Source organism: Hibiscus syriacus, unplaced genomic scaffold (genome assembly GCF_006381635.1).
Source record: "Hibiscus syriacus cultivar Baekdansim isolate YM2019G1 unplaced genomic scaffold, ASM638163v2 tig00110569_pilon, whole genome shotgun sequence".
Classification (NCBI taxonomy): Eukaryota; Viridiplantae; Streptophyta; class Magnoliopsida; order Malvales; family Malvaceae; genus Hibiscus; species Hibiscus syriacus.
Window position 1 is genome coordinate 385,398 of NW_024062784.1, and position 17,942 is coordinate 403,339.

General features: G+C 32.9%; 1 protein-coding gene across 1 annotated transcript; it reads left to right on the plus strand.

Annotated features, from left to right (window-relative positions):
• The first annotated feature begins 14,839 nt into the window (after window positions 1-14,839).
• On the plus strand, window positions 14,840-17,135 carry LOC120132618 (probable lysophospholipase BODYGUARD 1). Its single transcript, XM_039149351.1, has 4 exons — window positions 14,840-15,392; window positions 15,545-15,873; window positions 15,953-16,152; window positions 16,784-17,135. Exons 1-4 carry the CDS (start codon window positions 14,840-14,842, stop codon window positions 17,109-17,111), a joined length of 1,410 nt encoding a protein of 469 aa, XP_039005282.1. The 3' UTR covers window positions 17,112-17,135.
• Window positions 17,136-17,942: the final 807 nt, after the last annotated feature.

A 17,942-nucleotide genomic window follows, 5' to 3' on the forward strand; every position in this document is an offset into this window, starting at 1 on the left:
ACATCGGTGTTTGTTTGGTTGACTCTAAATATTCATAAGTACAAGAAGTATTTATTCGTATTTAGAATTATTCAATGCTGGAATTTGGAATGGCTATACTATTCTATGCTACGTTAAAATATTAAAAAAGTATATTATAATTTTTTATAAATTATAATTATTTTTATTATTGAAAGTATTTAATTTTATTAAATAAATAAAATTATAAAATAATTTTGAGGTTTAATTATAAGATAAATGTCCAAATTATATTATTTTTCTCAAATAGATGTCTAATTTTTTTTTCAAATTATCCAGGTGCCTAACGTTATGAACGTTATTACTTCAAGTGCCATGACTGTAACGATCATTAAAACCTTTATTAAGTGACACGTATCACATTTATTCTTTTTTAAAAATTTATTTAGAAAACATAAAATTAATATTAAAAAACTTAAAAAGTTTGGAATCTAAAAAATAACTCCAAAAATTTTAAAATGTTCCCTTTACTCTAATTGTCGGTCATCTCCGATTAACTATCACGATGAAAAGTCACACATACGTTATCACCCACCCACTCACCAATCATAATTTTTGTAATCATCACAAAAACTCAAAATTTTCAAATTCCTACACTTCGATCCTTCATCCTTAAAATCTCCAATTCCCAATTCTTTCAATGAAAAATTTAATCAACCGTGGCAGTTTTGATGGGTAGTTTGGCTCTTGGTCATTTGATCATGGAAAAGCAACGGAGGGAGAGGGGAACACCGGTTGGAGATTTTTTTTAAAAGATGAAAATAAAATTTCAAAATTCTATAAACATGACACGAATCGTTTAAATGAGTTTTTAAGTGATCGTTAAGCCGAAATACCTAATAACGCTTGTAATATTAAATATCTGGATGATTCTAAAAAATCTTGAGATGTCTATTTAAAATTTTTTGTATAATTTAGACACTTATTTTATAATTAAGCCTAAAATTAAAATCCCAAATTGATAAATGGTCAACTAAGCTACCTCTATTGATTGGTACAGAATAAACATTGTGTTTAATTTATTTTTATATCCTTAAATTTTTGACATCGAATAATAAGTGATATTAATTAATTTGGCATTTTTTAAATTTGGAAATTGAAAATATTTAATAGATTTATTTTATTAATTTGTCTGGCCTTGATTTTAATATATATAATAATATAATATAGTATAAGGTGATGGATTAATTAATTAATGAGACTGTTACGGGCACATATTCATTCAGCCTTTCATAATACTAGAGCGCAGGAGATATGCAGGTGAACCTTCTAATCACTAAGGTGGCGTTTAAAATTGGTCGGAATTAGAATTCAATTCTATCACTTTCTCATGTTTGGTTCAAGTTTTTCAAGGGAATTAGTATCTCTTATGGAATTCAATTCCATCAAATGAGGGAAAGTGAATTTCATCCAAAAATGGATGAAATTCAATTCCCTTGTTGGAGGGAATTGAAATTTGATCATACTACCCTCATCAATCCTTTGATAACTTATTCATATATTGAATAAAAATATTTTTTATTATTTCGGGTCGGGTTTCTAATTCATATATTTGGGTCGGGTCGGGTCGGGTTTAGGGTGAAAAAAACCCGGACCGACCTGAAAATATATATAATTCAGGTCGGGTCGGATTAAGTCACTGTTTTTATTAAATAATTTTTTTTTATTATTTCGGGTCGGGTTGGATTTCTAATTCATATATTCGGGTCGGGTCGGATGAAACTTTATTTTGTTCGGGTCGGGTCGGGTTTTTTAAGTGTGATATTCGGGTCGGGTCGGATTTTTTTAAGTGTGATATTCGGGTCGGGTTCGGGTTTAGGGTGAAAAAAATCGGACCGACCCTAATATATATATAATTCGGGTCGAGTTGGAATAAGTCACTGTTTTTATTAAATAAAAATATTTTTTTATTATTTCGGGTCGGGTCGATTCGGGTCGGATGTAACTTTATTTTGTTCGGGTTGGGTTTTTTAAGTGTGATATTCGGGTCGAGTCGGGTCGGGTTTTTTAAGTGTGATATTCGGGTCGGGTCGGGTTCGGGTTTAGGGTGAAAAAAACCGGACCGACCCGAAAAATATATATAATTTTACCTTATATATTTAGGAATAATTACAATAATACCCCTTTATATATAATTTTTTTAATTAACTCAATGTTTTTATTAAATAAAAATAATTTTTTTATTATTTTGAGTCGTGTCGGGTCGAGTTTCTAATTCATATATTGAATAAAAATAGTTTTTGGTATATTTTTTGGTAACTAATTAACATACTCCGATTGGAATGTATCGAAATATTGCTCTATCTTTTGATAACTTATTAACATATTTTGATTGCGATGATTTTAATTTATAATGTTTATTACAATGATTTTTATAATTTATTGAAATGAATAATCAATTAATAAAATGAAAATTTAATATTTTTTAATTTTTTATAATATATTACTACATGTAAGTTGTAAAATAAACTAAAATAAAGTAAATAAACTAAAACAAAAAAAAGAAAGAAAAAAAGGGGCAATTCTATCTTTTTACATTATTAAAATCAAATTCATCTGACATGTCTGCGAACCAAACAGAATATGGAATTGGATTCCAATTCCTGCCAACCAAACAGAATATGGAATTGGATTCCAATTCCTACAGATTCCAATTCCTTCACAGATTCTAATTCCTTCATAAACATTCCAGCGAATCAAACGCCACCTAAGTGTTTGGTGGGCATGTTGAACTTGATATAGGGACGGCAAACAAGTATAATTTTGTGAATTTTGTATTGTACTTGTATTGCTTGGGACGGGGATGAGTATAAATTTAGGTGAGTTTTGATGTAAAAAGTCATATTCGTACCAGTGGGTAGATGATGGATTTAAGTCTTTACTCGTCTCGCATCCTTCCACTCTGCATCCACCTGCCCTAACTATCCACCATATAAAATTTGGATCATTATAAATTTAAGTTTAATCCCAAAGATTATTTTGTAAATATTAAGATTTTGTAGGACATGATATGTAATATAACCAAATTTTATAGTATAAACATTTTTAAAATTAAAGTACGTCGTTTATCCTATCTCAAATTGGTGGGTATAGATAGGTACAAACATGTACGGAATGGATGGTTTGTATCTAATTAGATAGTAAGTGTAAGGATGAATTTAAAAAAATACTCGTGTGGGTAGATGTAGATTTAAAATATTTACCCATTGTGGATGGTAGGTAGGTGATGAATACGAAAATATTAGATGAGTATGAGGATGAGAGATAGAATATTCGCACCCGCCCTGTCCCACCCGTTTGTCATCCCTAACTTGATACCATACTCATTCCAACCAGTTTTAACAGCTATGCAGTCATCACCTGAGACTACAAAACTGTCTTCAATTCAGGTGTTTGTGCATGAATCTGGAAAAGGAAAAAGGCACCATATTAGCATTTAAAAGCACATGTCAAACGAGTTTAAAATTTTAACCTATACATGCAAACGCACCTGGGTCTATTCCATCTGTGTTGGGTGAATCAATGGGTGCAATAATGGTCAAGTGTTGGATAATTATATGGATAAAACAACAAAATTGGTTATAACTAAACCGTGACCGGATTGACCTGCTGTATATGGGATGAACGTTCCATGATGGAGGAGTTAACCATTGTGAGATTCGATATCTAGACCTGATTGGAATACATGACCTCGATCAAGTAGGGCCTGGTTGAATTTAATGTGCCCTCTTTGAACTTGTTCCACCAGTATGCACCTTGCCCATCGACGGTGCCGTTGTTACCTTAAGTTAAAAACACATTTTTCCAAACTGGACTTATAATAAAATGGTCACTCTCAGTTAGCGGTCGTTAGTAGGGTAACGGAAGATGATGGGTCTTGGTTTCGAGTTTACCTGTAATGACGACATCGGTGAAGTTGGTGCCAAAAATAAGACTGCTGAACCTTTCACCGGCGGCGTCTCTTCCCCTCCCGTAAGAAGGCAGAACTGGAAGATGAGGCCACTCCGATCCATCCTGTTTATGTTTTTTATTGCATTAGAGATAAATCCATAGTTAATGACTGGCTATAATTGTATTTATTTTCTTCCGGTTCAATTTTCTCGAAGTTGAAGTGTGAACACACTACCTGAGCTCCAAGAATAACTGCATCCTTATGGATGAAAAGAGTAAAATGACTGGTGAGGTTAAAGCTCCCCGTTAGCCATTTCCCCGGCGGGACAACAAGCTGTGCACCTCCATCCGCCGCCAGCTGGCTGAGATTCGCTATCGCGGCTTTGAACTCCTCCGTGTTGGACGTTTTACCATCTCCGACTCCACCAAAATCTGTTAAAACCGCGCTGTGTTTCCGACAATTAAGCGCCGGGAACTCGATCACTGTCGCATGCTCGACGGCTCGAAATCCCGCAACGCTCGAACTCAATAATTCCAATAACAATATGGCTGAGATCAACATCTCGATCACCTAAAACAAGAAGCCAACATGCTTAGCATTTCCTCGTTACGTCTTATTTTCATCGATAAGAAAAATAACAATAGTTCGAGAGAAATATAATACGAAAGTATAAATCTCAGTCGAGCATGTTGAGAATAAGATATTCGACGTGGGATTTTCTCGAGAAAAGAAAAAGAAAAGGAAATATTACATGGGATTTCCTTGAGATCTCCATAGCTGAAAACAAGTGAGATCTGTACACTTGTGCTTCTTGGGAGAAATATAACTTATATAGAGAATGTTTTAGCGTGCAGCAGCTTGTATATGGTAAGCAGAATCACGAATGATATATTGGTTTAATGGCATAACTATGAGAATTAATTAAATATAATAAATAAATTTATTTTAAATACTCTAAATTATTTGACAATAAACGCTCAATCAACCTGCTACAATCACTATTGCTCAAACCCGTGAACTTTAAGAACAATAACGACTTGTTTAGTAACAACAAAATAACTTGTATTTTGAATACTTTCATACTTTTCCAATTGTATGCAAGACTAACGTTTTCATAATTCTACTATTATATTATACTATAAAATATATGTATGCGTATAAATTATGCATTCTTTATTAAAGTAGTAACAATTCGAAAGTTGAGTGATTAAGATTTAAGATACTATCAGACAGAAGAATAACAAGGTGGAGTGAAACAAATTGATATGACATTCTTTTCATATTCTTAAACACTCGACAATCTCTTGGATGACAATATTAAATAGATTACCTATTAAGGACAAGTTATTTTCTTTTGAAATAAATATTGATGTTGGTTGTGTGAAATATAACTTATATAGCAATGGTTGGCGTTCATTAAAAAAAAGTTCGTTCTAAATAAAAAATTTGTTTTGTTTTAAAAAGTTCACATTATTTAAAAATAAAAATAAAAACTCTAATTTTATATTATTAAAATAATTTATTATGATATCACTTGATTTACGATTATAAAGTACTTTACTTGTTTGCAAGTTGGAATTGCAAGAGTTGCTACGGCGTTTGGTGAGTCTACGATCCCGGAGATCCGTCCTTCGCAAGGGCAGCAGGATGGCAGAAGGTAAATCTGATGATCACCATTGTTTCTTGTAGATCAGTAAAAGTCTTAATTTCTTTAAGGCAACATACCTGTTCTTTCGAGTACTCGAACTTCGAGAGGTAGTCGATTGCATTGAGTACCGTGCGTTTGTATGCAACACTTGCATCTAGGAAATGTTGCCTACCACTCTCATCCACACTTATTCCTTCGAAAACTAATCATTCGGAGAATCTCGGTTCCAGCGGTCCGATCTCAAAGATGGGATTTACATGAAGGGTTGGTCCCATTGGTGTGAGGTATTCTTTCATTCCACCTCTTATGATTTCCCACCTATTAAACCATACACCAGTTACTAAAACAATAAAAACACATGCAAAAGTCTGAGAATTATTGCTGATTTTAGTCTAAACTATTGGAGATGGAGCTAAATAACTCACTTAAGCTCCAGATAACCACTCATCTCAATTGCTCCGCAAAATGAGACTTCACCGTCGCCTTGAGAAAAATGCATGTCACCTGTGCTAAGGTTAGCTCCTTCAACAAAGACACGAAGATATACTTTTGAACCTCTACTGAGGTTTTTGACGTCACAGTTTTCACCATTTTCTCTTCCTAGAATAGTTCTCGCCGTCTCACTAGCGATCTTTACCCATTCGGCAGTCCCCTTCTTTATCTACAAACGTCCATTACTAGATTACATGTAATCATAGTTATCATTCTACGGTTCGAGATTACATGTTTTGATCAAGGAAACTGATGTAAACTACCTTCCCTATATGGCAGCCTTTGTTAGGGTTGTTACGTGTTTTACTCTCTGTTCAAAGCAAGCAATAATAATATCAAATGTTCTCTAATTGTATTTCCATTAAAACTCACAGCATCTAACCTATCAAACTTTATAACCCTATTTTTCCCCTTTTTCTTTTTTTTCTTTATCTTTATAATTAATGGCAACATCAATCTTAATATTAATAGTCGGTATTCATTTATTTTATTATAAAATATTCTTATTTTTTTAATTTTGATAATTTTACGATTATGACGTGTTTTTCCCCTTTATGGCATATTTTCTCTAACTTTTGGGACTTTTTTATCGTTTGACCATTATTTTCGTTTATCTTTTTTCTCATGGTTGGATTTGACATTGTCACGATTGATCAAGATGACATTTATTTGTTATCATGTTAATCTTCCATACTTTGAACCATCGGATTGAATTTGGATACACGATTTACGCTCGTGGATAGTTCTCTCGTCGCTTGATTCTAATTTACGATTCGTCAATGGTATTTCAATAATTTAATCTTCATTTTATAGTTAATTTATGGATACAATCAAAACTATTCGTATTTACTTTTTAATTCGAGTTTATTTGGTTCTTCGGTACTCAAGCAAGAGAGCCAAGGGATTGGGCCGGGTAACATAGAGCCTTAGGCTTTACTGGTCATCTAGCCAAATATTTTATATATTTTTACTTAATTTACAATTATTTCTTTATATTTATTTGAAAGAACATAAAAAAATATTAGTATTATTTTTGAACTGTGTGGGAATAAATTAATTTATTTTTCTAATTATTGCGGTGCCAAATCTTCACTTATACTGTTAAACTAACCTCAACCACCCACATGATCTTTCTGAAAAAAACTGAGTTTCTCACGGTGAAGAGAAATAAACATTAATGCAAACCCCACCGGAAACATATCAAATCACATGCTCATCTCTCCTTTTTCGCTCCTCAGTTTGGTTAAAATATTTTGGTATTTAATATTCCCGTTAATTTTTTTTAATCAATCACTGGTATTTGATCTATTAACCAATTAATCGATATCATATATTGCATAGGCAAGAGCAACCCTCCCAACCCAGTTCACTTTATTCGCAAATACAAAGATTTGAACCTCTGACTTTTGATGACGAATCTAAAAAAATATCGACTAGGCCAAAATAATTTTTTGTCTAACATAATTCTTATATATATTTTAATTTAAAAAAATAATATATATATATATATATATATATATATATTTGATTAGTGTTCAATATCGATTCAAACATATATTATCTTATATTTACTCATATTAATAAAAAAATCTTAAATCTCAAAACATAAGAATCAAATTTATATTTTATTTATTATTTCTTGATCAACTACTCACCGTTACCCATGACACCTTGTTTAACGGACATTAAACTTGTTGCCGGTCCACTTAATTAGCATTGTCTATAATGATATTTATTCATTTGAATGGAATATATTTTGGCCCATGCTCTGCATGCATGGCTGAAGTGAGTCCGAGATCTCGACAGCTCATTGACATTTGAGTTTCATTAAAAAAAAAGTCAACGTCTTGCCTCCCCATTATCTGACTGTTTCCACCATCGAAATTAAAGAGAAGGCTTAATTATAAAATAGGTATCCAATTATTTTTTGAATGATCCAGGTGACTAATGTTTTAAATGTTATTACTTTAGGTATTCGAGCTCTGTTGTTAATTTTTTCGTTAAGTGACACATGTCACGTTATGATAATTTTAATTTTTTTTAAAAATAAAAATATTATTATATTTATAAAAAAACATAATTTCTTTTAAATTGTCAAAATTAAACCAAATCTCAAAAAAAAACTATATCTCTAACTCTAATCCGTCGACGTCGCCCTTTCCGACCACGACAACTGCCGTCGAAGTAGTCTCTACCATCTATCTAGTCATATGTTGTTATAGTTGTCGTCGATTGGCCATCGGGATCGCTTGGGGTCATGGTTTTTAATGTAAGGTTCACGGGGTACAAACTCAATTGGTCGTGATTTTATACGGTTATTGATCATCGATAGAATGTAAGGTCGAGTGGAGCTTCGTTGATGGCAAAAGATTACGGACAATGTGGGTTTAGAGGTTACAATAAGGGTTTTCAAAGTTTTAGTATATTTCGAAAATTTTATGTGTTTTTTAATATTATTTATTTTTTTAATTTTAAAGATTATTAGAACGTAAAATGTAGAGTTTCATGGTAGGCACGTCTAGGGTACCTAAAATGATAACGTTTATAATGTTAGATATCTGGAAGATTTGAAAAAAATAATAATTATCTATTTAAAAAATGATATAGTTTATACATTTATTTTATAATTTTAGCCTAAAGCGAAAGAGCGTTTGGATCGCTTGGGAAGGCTGTATTTATTATGAAATTAACAGTCGCCTGTAATTGAGCCTTCAAGTCAACGCCTACTGAAATGTAAGGGGGAAAAAAGAGAGATGAAAAGTGGCTAATAGGGGGGGGGGGGAAAGAAGGATGGTCCATTGATGAGTTGGTTGTGGAAATCGATTATCAGAGTGTTTCTGTTTGACTCTCTCTCTTTCAACTTTATTCGTGTCGGTGAAAAAACACTAGGTTGACTTCTAGTTTGTTGCATGCATGCCTACCTACGACATTTTCCTAGCTCCAAACACGGATTTGGTTAGCCGCTACTCTAGTTCTCGGGTTTAATGACTCATGAATGATAGAGATGTGAATTAGTACCGGAGTTACGACTTGTTGAAGTCAAAAATCTGATTTTTTTAATAAATTATTTATTTTATTGATGGTGTCTATTTTAAAAATTTTCATATTTATTTTAAAATCTGAGTTTTTTTTGATTAGTTACTTATTTTACGGACGATATTCACCCTAAAATATTATTTGTACTTATCACATTTAAAATTTTATGATGGTAATATATGTGTGCCGATCTTAAACAATATTTTTAAATCCGCTGCTGATATGAACGTTTAATATCAAATGGTTAAACATTACATTTTAACATATATTATATTGTATTTATTTTAGATTAATAAAAAAATGGTAAGTGATATCATCTAGGTTAGATCTTGAAACCTAGGTTATTATAGTAAAACAAAATTATTTTATATAGATCTCTCTACTTTAAAATTTAGTGGCAGATCCTGAAATATTTTCAGGGTGTCATATATATTAACAACATAAAAATTTTAAATGAGGTGAGTATAAATAAAATTTCAGGGTCGATATTATCCGTAAATAAGTAACTAATCGCAAAAAGTTCAGACTTTAAGGTGGACATCATCAGTAAAATAAGTAACTAATTAAAAAAAATCGGATTTTAGGGTGAGCACGTGCCCACCCTGACCAAACTGTGGCTCCACCACTAACTTTTTTTTAATAAGGTAAGTGTTGTTATTTGTTGGTTTTTTAATAATGTATTTTAAATGGAATAATTTTAAAATATAAAAAAATTTGTGGGACGAAAAAGAGTGTTTATTACCGTAATTTAATCCTGGTTGAACTCTTGTAGCCATCATCTTCTTAGAAAGAAGCCATTAATAACAGTGTAGGAAGCATTAAATAGAAGTATAAAAGAAGTTCAATTAGTGAGCAGGTCGATAGGGAGGGATTAGTGTAGTTTGCAATAAAGCTTGCGAAATGCTTTCAACCCCATCAACCAGCTGTTTTGCAAACGATAAAGAGATTAGTAGTAGCCTTGGAGAGGCACGTAAGCGAACTTAACTTTTTAGCGAATTGTTTGTGAATAATTTGATGTAAGTTCGTTTATATTTGTCTATTTGTTATAATAATGAATATGAATAAGATTTTATGTTCGTTTAATTAAAGGAATGAACACAAACAAATGACTCGTTCGTTCATTTATGTTTGTGAACGTTCAGTAATCCATTCGCTTATGTTCAACCCGATCTTGAGATACGTTTGAAATATTAAAACCTAATAAATTTTAATCGTAACCCCATTAATATTTTAAAAATCAATTAATTTTAAACCCCGATAAAAAGTACTCAAATCAATTAAAGAAAATATAAATCATAAAATTATTTTTTTTAAAACTTTTCTCAAATACAAACCTAATTAATTTTATGTTCATTCTTTCATGTTCGTTTACGTTTGTTTATGTTCATTCGTTTATCATTTAAACGAGTGAACACGAACAAGTTACATTTCTTTATAAACGAACAAAAAAATTATTGTTCAAGTCATTCATTTATTCAATCATAGTTAAATGAATAAATATAAAAATACTCTCATTCGTATTCATTCAATTCGTTTACGAACCGTGTGGTGAGTTGTTTGAAACATCATTTTCAAGGATAAATGAAAACAGCTCAGAGAAGAGTGAAATTAATTTCAAGTGCCACCATTTTCTTCTCCTTCTGATCCTTTTTGGACCCAACACCTGGCCACCATTAATGGCTTCTGAAGCTTTCTTCAATGTTTCCTATTTATATTTCCAGTACTCTTGCTTAAATAAGGTGAAGCCTCGGTACACAGTTAGATAATGATTATTCATCTAAATTCGCAATTTATATGATATTCAACGAGGTTGTCGTTCTGTCTAATGATACACACTTTAATATTTCCTAAATATAATTTTTTTTAAAAATTTATTAGACGAATAAAAATATATTATTGAGATTAATCGTAAAAAATAAATAGTTTTTACTGAAAAGTAAGTTATCCTCAACTTAAAAACTTTAATATTAATAGTTAAGTTTAATTAATTCATCTAGTCTCAAACAAATTAATATATATATATATATATTTATATATTTATGTATATTTATGTAGGGTTAATATTAAAATAAGTGTTTAAACTATATCGTTTTTATTAAATATGTGTATAAACTATTTTATGACTCTTCTCGGTGCCTAATGTTATACATGTTATTATTTTAGGTGTATGGGCTGTCAATGATGTTAATTTATCGTATTAAGTGACACGTGTCACAATATGGTGATTTTGAAATTTATTTTTTAAAATATTAAAAATATTATTATATTTATTTATAAAAAAATATTAATTTATCTTAAATTATAAAAAAGTCTCAAAATCCCAAATCCTAACCTTAATTCACTGTCGCCACCCTTTTCGGCCACAACCACAGTCACCGACGTAGTCTTTGCTCTCCTCCAAGTTATATGTCGCCGTAGTTGCCGTCGATTAGTCTCGGAATCGCGTGGGATTGCGATTCTCTACCTAAGATTCATGGGGTATAAAATATTGATTCGTCTTTAATCGATTGTCGATCAATCACGATTAGGGCTGAGCAACGAAACCAAGAAAATAAAAAAATCGATCCGAATTGGACTATTTTGTTCGGTTTGGTTCGTGTTTTTCTATTTGCGGTTTGGTTTCGGTTCGATTTAGAAAATAAATATCTAATTCGAATTCGGTTTTTTCATATGGTGAACCGAATTAAACCATATTATAAAAGGAAATAAGTATCCAAAATATATTCATTTCGAATTTATTATAAGATAAATTAAAATAAATAAAATATTAAAAATAATAATATTTTTAATAAATTTATATTTATATTTTTTCTCTTGATTTAAGTTTTAAATTTTTTTGGAGGTTGAGTTTTAAAACCAGACAACAATAAAAAACCGCTGACCCAAACTGAACTAAAAACCCTGATTTTTATATCAGTACATTTCGATTTCGATTCTCATTTTCAAAAATCAACAAAGGTCGGTTCAATTTATATTTTAGTGAAAATCGAACCAAATACACCCATAGTCACAAATTCATAGGGGTTTTGGTCGCCGGGACAGGTGAGGTCGGGTAGAGCTTCATCGACGAAAAATGGCGACAAACGACGTGGGTTTAGGGGTTGAAATGAAGGTTTTTAATATTTTTGGGTTATTTCAAAATGTTTTATTTTTAAATATATATAATTTTAAATAAATTTTTTAAAATTACCAAATTATGACAAGTGTCGCTTAACGAGAGAAATTAATATCTTTGATAGGTCGGACACCTAAAGTGGTAACGTTTGTAACGTTAGGCACCGAGATGAGTAAAAAAATAGTTTAGGTACCTTTTTAGAAAAATTGGTATAATTTGAGCACTTATTTGAGTATTAAGCCATCTATATATAAAGGATTTTGATATTTACTTCAAGCTTGACGGGTTCCAAAGACAGAGGGAAAGAAGTACCAAAGCAAGCGTATCCTGTCATCGGACAACCCTTATTAACATTAATGCTTGGATCTCTAGAATCTACTTGATATTATATTTATATTTGGGAAAAGTACATTTTACCTCCCTAAAGTATGATGTAAATTCTACTTATTTATTGTTTCTTAATAAAATTCCCTTTATCTCTAAGGTTAAATACAAATATAATTATAACCCTTTCTTTTATAATTTTGTTCTTTAGAAAAATTCTATAACGTTCGAAAGTATTGATGAACACCATTAACGATGAGCATCATTAATTTTTAATTTATAAAACTTTAAAATCATAAAGTATTCCACGTATAATTATAAATTAATTAAAAATCTAAACGTAAATTACTTAAAATAAAATATTAATTATATTATTTTTATAATCTTATTTTAAATAATAATTAAATCAAATATTAATTCCTAAATTTAAAAAATCCTATTTTTTTTCTTGTTTTTTTACCTTACTATTATGGGAATCAACTTCATTAGTCATTTGTGATCAAATTTTATGTAAAATAAACATATATCGATAATGAAGGATAAACATTATTAATAAGGTTGGGATACATTTACACAATGTAAAATGTTTTAGTTTTACATAAATTTAAGACTATTGTATGAGTAAAAATAGATGGTTGAGATTTACTCATTTTTCCTAGTAAATATATTCGCATTTCCTACTTTTAATCTCATCCATCTGTTTTAACTCATCTAACGATTCTAAATCTGCGTAAAACTCAAAGAGTTTTATATTGTGTAGTATGATCCTATCCCTTAATATTAATATGGTTATAGAATATGACAATGTATTGATAATTGTCTTTATTATAATTCAAATATAATATATTTGGGTGGCTATCATTAGTTGTCAATATGAAAGAATCATCTTGAGATAGATCAATAAATAATCAATGAGTTGGTTCAAGTGGTAAGTAACTTGATATCACTTAAGCAATATTTCGGGTTCGAGTCATTGTGTATGTAGAAAATTCTCGCTAAGAGACTTAATCATCAAAGTCAGGTGTACGACTCATATCAATCCGAATTAACCAAGATAAAACCCTAGAACCGGGAGAACAACTGTTGGAAGCATAAGTAGACTCTTGATAATTTATATAGCTCGAACTATTATTGATACAAAGCAAAATACGTTACAACGACGTTACCCCAATATGACAACACTAGCTGCGGCTAGTTTACAAACTCCACAAACTCAAGCTTTGATAAGCTCTCTTACTTTCTCTCAATTTTTTTCACTCACTTACATACTCATTTCATACATACCTAAGCTACAAAACACTCATATATATAATCATGATTAGCCGACTAACTTTACCTCCAACTTGCCGCCTTATACTTCCTTATTTTGCTAAAACTCTTGGCTACTGCTACATATGAATGCTTAATTACGAAGCATTATACCTGCTGCCACCACGTATTATTTACCAAGCTGTCGCCTTAATTGCTTGCCGTGGTAAAACTTTGCTTGATGCCTTATTTTCCATGTGATTGTTTCTACAATATTCTTCAATTTTCAAGTGTTGTATAGATGCCAACTAATTCCATAGCATTTTCACATTGCTTTGTTACATGGAATTTACTTATGAATCCATCTCCATTTGCCACGTTTTGTTGCACACGCATATTTGTCATTAGAAATCAAGTTTGATTTCTAACAACAACCGCGTAAATTCATATATTGAGAATTACGTTATACTAAATAATCAGTTAATTAGTGAGATATTATTTATTATCAATAAATGAGCACAGTAAGTAAAGAATTACTATTGGATATTGATTAAATCTCTAACAATGGATTAATATTGTCTTAAATTAGAATTGAGATGTCAACAGAATATTTAGTAACCTTAAACCCCAACGATAAGGTATGTGAAGGAAGATTAAAATTAGGGTTTATACAGGACGAAAAAAAGAGAAGAGTTTTGTAAGAATTGTTTCTTTCGAGGTGGAGGTTCAACCACCAACTACCTTGTTTTTAATCTCTGGCCTACAAGACCATGTTACATCAATCCATGAATTCATTGATCCCGCACTTGTTTGTGTGCTTCTTTGACTCTTTCTATCTCACTCTTCCATTTTCATCACTCAAAGCTTCCTGGGTTTAAAGATCGAGAAAATGTCGATCATGGTGGATTGACTAAAACAGCGTCCACCAGTTTTCAGACAGCTTGTGTAAAGAGGCATGAGATCATAGTTTATGTCTCTGGAAAAAAACCCAAATCCTTACCTTCCACATTGTTGATTGTCCTTTTTTGTCTCTCTCTCTCTCTCTCTTGATCTCTTGTGGTCTCCGATGGGGTTGTCTGAAATGGATGTAATGTTTAAAACTAGAGCGGTTTTGAACGTAGCTGTTAGCTTCGTTGTCTTTTGTTTCCTCGACCTTGTTGATTTAGTTCTATGTTTTGCTTACACTGTCCTTGATTTCTGCATTGAATCTGAATGGAAGAAGCCTGGTTGCGGCGCCGGCAAGATCATCGTGTCGGAGGGAGGGGAGAAAGGGTCCGAGGTTGTTTGTCTCAGTTCAAGCAGGTTGCAGTTGGAGGAAATTTCGGACACCCTTTATTCACGGCCTTCGTTTGTCGCCGAAATCTCGAAGCTCACCGTTAACGAGCTCAAGAAGCTCAAGTTCGAAGCAGATTTTGTACAATCAAACGACAAGATCAAGAAAGGAACGATGAGATCGACGATCACCGTCAACTCCACCATTGTTAAAATGCTTCAAGGAAGGATGATCGGGCAGCATTTGTACCCCATTACTCGTTGGTCCGACTGTGATTGCCATTTCTGCAATTCTTGGACCTATTCTACTAAAGGCGCCCTCTATGTTAAAACCGAGAGCCCCAAAGGTACTCGGCTCTACAGAGAGCGTTACAGGTTCACAGGTCGAGAGTCGAGGAGACCTCTAGACCTATAAACCTTTTATTCAATAAAATATTACTCTGAATTAACTTTGATTGTCATTATATCGCTATTAATCTCTCATTTGTGATCATGTCAGATAAGGCAAAGGAAGATGTGTTATTCATCCATGGCTTCGTCTCATCATCAGCATTTTGGAGTGAAACTTTGTTCCCCAACTTTTCGAGAAAAGCTAAATCAACTTACCGGTTCTTAGCGGTCGATTTACTCGGTTTCGCTCGAAGCCCGAAGCCGAACGATTCGCTTTACACCTTACGAGAACATGTCGAAATGATCGAAAAATCCGTGCTCAAAGCTTACAATGTCGAGTCTTTCCACATCGTGGCACATTCGTTAGGCTGCATTTTAGCCCTCGCTATCGCCGTTAAACACCCGGGATCCGTCAAGTCCCTCACCTTACTTGCACCGGTAAAGTAAATTCCTGTATCCATTCATTAAGCTTTTACCATTTGCAGCCCGTTTAATGTCTATGAATGTGCAATGGCAGCCGTATTATCAAGTGCCGAAAGGTGAACCGGCGACTCAATATGTTATGCGACGAGTAGCGCCACGACGGGTGTGGCCACCGATGGCGTTTTGCGCGTCTGTTGGCGGACGCTACGAGCACATCGCCCGAACGGTTTCGTTGGTTTTATGCAAGAATCACCGGTTGTGGGATTTTCTCTTTAAACTCGTCACCAGAAACAAGTAAGTTATAATTTCCACTGAACACTTAATTGAAGTTCTGTTGCTTCAACCAAAACATGAAAAATTTCACGACCATTCATAAATTTTACCCACCTAACCCCATTTATCCCAGCACAGCTACCCTACAAGTGGTGGAGCATTGGCCACAAAGTAAATCTCACCATCCAAAGGAAGTTTGGTAGATTAGTTCATTTCAGCCTTGTACTTTACTTTGGGCACTGTTCAAAATGGTCCATTTCATTTTTTTCTCTCCGGATTTTAGGGTTTTGTTATGATTCATTTGGATCGACATGTATTATACACATGATTTTAGTGGATGAATATTCTTATATGAATTTTCTACATACATAAAAATTTAAACTCAACATCTACTTATTTATGATCGAATCAAATTTATTTTTAATCTATTGAGTAAAATATAATTATGAATAAAATCACAATTGATGGAGATAGATGTTTAATGCAAGAAGCGAATTGGGTGCATTTCATTTATTAGGGTTTCTGGCATCCCCTTCTCTACTCATAAAAAACTCATTAACTTATGCCACTGAATCAGCATCTATCATCTCTCTCGACTTTCAATGCAACTTTTATTACAACTATCTATTAATGTTGTTTCTTTTGTTGCCAGGATGAGGACCTACTTGCTCGAAGGGTTCATCCGACACAACCATATCGCCTCCTGGCATACTCTACACAACATTATTTTTGGCACCGCCGGCAAGCTCGACCGCTACTTGGATGTCGTCCGTGACCGGCTAAACTGCGACGTCAATGTGTTCCACGGCAAGGACGACGAGGTTATCCCACTCGAATGTAGCTATAATGTTAAGAGGAGAATCCCTCGTGCTCGAGTTAAGGTCGTCGAAAACAAAGATCACATTACGATCGTTGTCGGTCGACAAAGGGAATTCGCCAACGAACTCGAGGAAATTTGGGAGAAATCAACAAGAAGTTAATTTATAAAAGAGAAAAAAAAAGCAGTGAATTCACCATGTTTGATTAAGCCATCTGAGTTGCTTAGTTAATTGTATTCACATATCAAGTTATAGGATTAAATATACAAAAGGTCCAACCTATGCTCTTTTTTCTAGTTTAGTGCATAACGTTTTTTTTTGTTTCAGTTTGGTGCTTAACGTTTCATTCCGTTACTCAAAATGGGTCAAGCCATAACGAGCCGTTAAGTTTGGCTGTTAACCCATTAAAAATGCCAGCTAATATTTTTTAGGGTAAAATGTATAAATAATCCCCAAATTTTTAGGGTGTTGCATTTTGATCACCTCAAAAATTAAATATAAAGTAACCAGAGCTTACCCCGACAGCGAATGGAGGAAACGACGACGGGAGGGAATGATATTGGTTGGGTTTTGGTCGGAACAAAGCAGGGAACCGGGTGGCAGTGAGGAGAACGAAGCTTGGGATTGGCGCAAAAATCGTGAAAGCAACGACAATGGTTTAGTGTTTTCTGACGAAGCTTTAAATCGTTCTCCACGACAAACGACAACGATTCACGGTGCGAGGGTGGTTGGGTTTTGGTCGCTGGTGGATGACGATCACGTTGGTGGCAACAATACGACCTACGGTGGTCGAAAGTGTAAAGAATATCAACGATTGGTTTTAAGGTTTTCGACGGAGTTTCAAAGGGCCACCCACAACGATCTTTGGGAAACGACGATAGAAAAAGAAGAAGAGGAGTTTAACAGGGTGATCAAACTGAAATACCCTAAAAGTTTGGGGATTATTTATATATTTTACCCTAAAAATATGTCAATTGACATTTTTAATGGGTT

What these genes read in the sequence shown, in the direction of transcription:
- LOC120132618 (XM_039149351.1), top strand. Translation starts at nt 14,840, where the DNA reads ATGGGGTTGTCTGAAATGGATGTAATGTTTAAAACTAGAGCGGTTTTG. An exon ending in TAAAACCGAGAGCCCCAAAG is followed by an intron (nt 15,393 to 15,544) that starts GTACTCGGCTCT and finishes TGATCATGTCAG; the next exon opens with ATAAGGCAAAGGAAGATGTG. An exon ending in AAACTCGTCACCAGAAACAA is followed by an intron (nt 16,153 to 16,783) that starts GTAAGTTATAAT and finishes TTTTGTTGCCAG; the next exon opens with GATGAGGACCTACTTGCTCG.